At 25.6% G+C, this 5,230-nt stretch overlaps 1 protein-coding gene across 1 annotated transcript; it reads left to right on the forward strand.

Annotated features, from left to right (window-relative positions):
• Nucleotides 1–4,489: 4,489 nt before the first annotated feature.
• PVX_102645 (hypothetical protein) lies at nt 4,490–4,958 on the forward strand (the record flags this gene model as incomplete). The annotated part of the gene is made up of 2 exons (XM_001608505.1): nt 4,490–4,603; nt 4,794–4,958. The coding sequence occupies 2 exons, from the start codon at nt 4,490–4,492 to the stop codon at nt 4,956–4,958; spliced, it is 279 nt and encodes a 92-aa protein (XP_001608555.1).
• Between the last annotated feature and the right edge of the window lie 272 nt (nt 4,959–5,230).

The raw sequence follows: 5,230 nt of genomic DNA on the forward strand, positions 1-5,230 counted from the left end.
CTTATTTTAGAATATATTAACCAAATGAAGTAATTATGTTTTTAATTATGTCCTTATGTACATATGAAAAATTAAAACGCTTGACCTATTGATATTATTATGTATTACTCTAAATTAATTTTAAAAGGTTTACAAATTTTCGCAATTAATAAGCTTGCTTTTTCTTGTTTTCGATCAAGTTATTTTATATGACAATATTACTAGTATTATATCAAACGAGCTTTTTTAACTGTCAATACATTTTCACAGAAAATGGAACATATATCAATTCATGTAAAAATAGAGGCAATTTTTTTTTGGTAATTTTTGGTATATTAAAAGAGCATGAAATAGATGCGCATTCATAATGCATAATGCAACAAATACTTTTAGACTGTCTTAAGTTTAAACTGTAATTTGCATAGAAATGTTTGTTTATTAATACTATATTTGAGACTTTGTAAATATTGTCTAAATAGAAGTCCTCTGTTTTTGTAATAAAATAAGTATTGCATTTCTTTTCTCTAAATGATTATAGTAATTGCCTTTTTCTTTAAAAAGCATACATTTTTTTAACTAATTTATTAGATGTTATTTTTACGAATTTCTGTATGATCTGTTTAATTCCCACTTTTTTAAATTCTATAATTAAGCTTATTATTAGCGCATTGTAAAAGTGCTTCAAAAAAAAAAAATTCTTATGAAATTCGATTCTTTAAAATGCTACCCCAAACAATGCTTATAAATTTTTAATATCAAAATGTTACTTTTTAGTGATTCTAAATTATTTTTTCTTATAATAAGGTAAATAAAAATATATAAAGAAGGAATAAAATCAAAGTACTAAGCCATTTGTCTGAGTATTCGTCTCGCGTAAATTCTGAACAAAATTATAAACAAATGTTGAGAATATCTATTATTTTTTTTTTGGTCTCTACATTTATAAATCAGCTTACTTAGAATTATACATTTTGTTATAACATTTCGTCCTGTTTAGTAATTTTTTTTTCTTTATTTTCACGTTAAAAACCCTGATATTTTTTATTCTCATATAAAGTTATCCTTTTTCAAAGAATGCATAATAAACTTAATTATATATTTCAGTAATTATTGTTTACATTATTTCCTTCATTTCTAAGCACATTGTTATTGTAGTAATAATATTCTATAATAAAAATATTGGAATATACACAAAAATAAGAGGAAATAACACATATAATAAAGCAGTTGTTTCTGGATAATCCAATGTCTGGTAACAGACACTAGAAATAAGGGCATTTATTTTTCCCATAATACAAAAATATATTGTTTATTATATACTAATACATCTTAATGGAAAATCGTTTCTATATTTATAACACCCTTTTGCTATAACGTATATATTATTTATTCTTACATGTTAGATAAAATAATACAAACACAAAAAACGTGACGACATATTTATTACAATGATGCAAATCAGTGGAGGAAAAAATAATTTTGGACAGCAGTAGAAATAAAGCAACACTATATTTTAATAATAACTCTGTACGTAATAGATTAATCCGTGTTAAAAACGTAAATTGAAAAAGATATATTCACATATACAGAGAAATGATAAACGCAAGAGGGGTTCGTTATTAACAAACATTTGTGTATGATCACATAACGTGTTATGCTTTATTCAGTTTATAAGTGCAACAGTAATACGAAGTTTTATATTGCCATATATGCATTTCTTATAATATATATAACATTCAATCGTTCATTTTTCAAATCATATTATGACATGTCATCATTAATGATCCAGTGATTTAAGACTTAGGAATGTGCTAATATGTTAATTAGCCCACCAAATAGAATTGTTCTAATTACATGTGCACCTTTAAGTTACTTTTCATTTGTTAGCTCTTTTTCTGCATTTTCCGGTTAATTCGAAAGTCTTAAACTCAATTTAATTCTTTTGAAAATGTATATTAATAATAAAATTAAACCTTTTATTATGCAGTGGCAAAATAATACATTTTTATATGCTTAACCATTATGAATATAACTAATCAACATTGGCAACTAATTCACATTATGATAAAATTTTTAATAATGTTTGTCCTTTTCTCATTATTTTACAAAGTATAACTTATATGTTAAACAAAAATGTATTCGTTATGACGCCATATAATAATACACAATTTAATTTGCACTACATTAGCTGCAAATTCCTATAATTTTTATGGGCTTAACTCAAAAACAAAACCAATTGTTCTACTGTGATAAAGCGCCATGCAAGAAATTACTAATACACAAATGTAAAACTCTTCAATTTAATAACAAACAAAATGTATTACGTGGAATACTTATAATAAAAAAATATATAGAGAGAGAGACAGTAAAATAAAATAGCACTCATTGAAATAGATGTAATAAATTTTAATCGATTTGGTAAATTTTCTTTCGAGAGTAAAAACTAAAATTGTATATGCTAAAGGGAAATATTTCCAACATGACGAATCGTTTATGAAACGATATAGTGAATTTTATTTTTCATTTCATTTTCTTTATTTTTGTGTTTAATATGAAAGGTGCATAAAAAATATTTGCTTCACATTTTGGTACACGTTATTTAGACATGCAATACGTGTGAACATATTAAATCTTTTGTTAAGTTATTATATTAAGCTGAGTAATAACCAATTTAAAATAAAATCAAAAGGTATCATATACAAATTCACTTTTTCATGCTTTAGCATGCATATTAAGTTATTTCCCGAACATAAAAAAAGTTTGACATAGTTAACATACTCATATAGGGCTGATCCTTCTAATGAATTACAGACAACACATAATAATGCTTCAAATAAAATATAATAATACGAGTAAAACGAAGCAAAAATAAAATAAAAAATAGTATTCACAAAAACAATCAAATAAGAAACTTAGTTGTTATAATTAGCTGCTAATGTCAGATCTGTATGAAATGTACTAAAAAATATAACTTTTTTTTGTAATGCTTTAAATTGTTCAAATTAATGCCCACAAATGATTTTCTAAGTGTAATACTATATACCAGAATGTTTCTTAGTATAATTTTTTTATTATACCACCTTTAGAAATTACGCATGTAATTTGTGCATATTTATTATTTATCTCTCAATTTTAACTTCTCATTTTTAGGGTTTCAAATGTTTTACACTTCATAAACACATAAACATAATTATTCTATTTCAACCACAATTTTTTAGGCGTCTTAATTTTATTCTATTTGGACATGCGAATATAATGTTAACCTTTGTATTTAAACTACCTTTTTTTTTTTTTTTACATCCTATATAAGCATATATCACTTTTACTAATTCAACTATTTACTGGCATGCAGTACATATTGACAAATTCGAAATAATGCAAGAACTATGACAATTCCTCTGTGTTTCATCATTTGCGTTTTTCTCTCCTTCCGCACAATAAGAAACAATCAAACAATTTGGATACTATCTGCTTCCCAAATGTTTATCCTAAAAGTGTTCTCACCATACAAATAATTAGTAGTAAGAGTGACGCCTGGGCTAATAAGACAAATAAGCGTCGCTCATTTGCGAATTCGCAACTGACGGTTTAGACCTATATGCTGGTAATTCTTCTTCACAACCTTCATGATACTCATAATAATTATGCTCAAGCTCTCTTCTTCTTTTTTCCCCTTTAGTACATGAATTATCAGGAGTACTCTAAATTAAAAACTGACTTCGAATAATATTACGATGTTCCATATAAGACTACTAACCATGTGTATTATGTCGTTAATAGTATAACTACTGAATTATATGAATGGTCTAATTTTCTTCAAGTTTTTATAAAACTAAAATTTAATTTAAAGCCCGATCATGTTTTTCTTAATAATTATCCCCCCATATTTTGCCGTAATATTAACAACTGGTTGAATAACAAAATCAGAAATTAATACTATGATGTAGATGAATCTAAGTTTAACATTATAGAGCAATTTATGTAGAATGGTCATAACCTTAAAGCTTATAATTATTCTCCATCCGAAATATATCACGTAGACACTGACATATTTCAAACAATGAAAAAATTATATGATTTGTGTGATGCCTTTATAATAATTTTACGAACAAAAGAGTAGCACATCCTTATGTGATAACTTTACTGAGTTAATTCAGAATTATGAAAGTATTAAAAGGGAATATGTAGGATAAAATAATAAAATATCAAGTCAGATGAAAAATCTCAAAGATTTCATCTAAAAAATTAAATTGAGCGACAAAGATAAATATAGTGCGAATATATCTAGCTTATTATAATAAATTGATACTACAAATCAAGAAAAATAAGGTGTGGGAACAGAACAAGCAAATAAAACGCAATCGGGCGAAGTAGAAATTTAAATTTGGTTTCGAGGTTCATAAATAAAAACTTAGACTCTCCATTTCGAGCACTCAGATCGGAATAAGATCAAGAAGAAGGAAAGGAAACATCTTCCTCAGTAGGTACAGTGAATGTTGGAGAAAATAAGATGGTGCCTAGTGTAGAGGAAAATACCGCTACAAATGGAGATATGACAACCGACAAAAATATAGCAGACGGCTTATCAACGATAAAAGTTGCAATTTCTAACACTTTAGAATCTGTTGAATCAGGACCTCTGATTGGTATCTCTGATGGGATAGGTTGATTTATTTTTACATTTTAAGGTATTAAAAATTACGCTCGAAACATTTAAACTTGTATCCATATCTGTGCATTATACATTTTAATAAAAATTACTATTATAATAAAATTATGTTTTAAAAATTTTCATATTTTCTTTTTAATATTAGTACACTTCTGTCGGATCTTTATTCAGAAGACGAAAAAAAAGCAAGAAACAAATTGCTAATAGTCTTAATGAAGAATGCACAGGAAAATTTCCAGATTATTATCCAGAATATTATGATGAGAAATTTAATAACGACCAACTGCATGTATCATATCGTACTCGGTGAGATATGTTGCACTAATGCTTCACATAATATCAGTAGACTTAAAAATGAACCGTGGAAATAACTAGCACTATTCATTCTATAACCATGTATAATAAAATGAAATATAATATAATATCACTATGAAATACAAATTATTAAAAAAAAACATTATTATGTTTTTATTTCTTATGTATATGTATTATATATATTTTTTATTTAAATGTGCATCTTCATCAGGTTTTTAAGTCTTTCTTTATATTTAATTGTTTTCCCACATATATTTTAAAAATATT

This window comes from Plasmodium vivax, genomic scaffold (genome assembly GCF_000002415.2).
Source record: "Plasmodium vivax scf_7127 genomic scaffold, whole genome shotgun sequence".
NCBI classification, from domain to species: domain Eukaryota; phylum Apicomplexa; class Aconoidasida; order Haemosporida; family Plasmodiidae; genus Plasmodium; species Plasmodium vivax.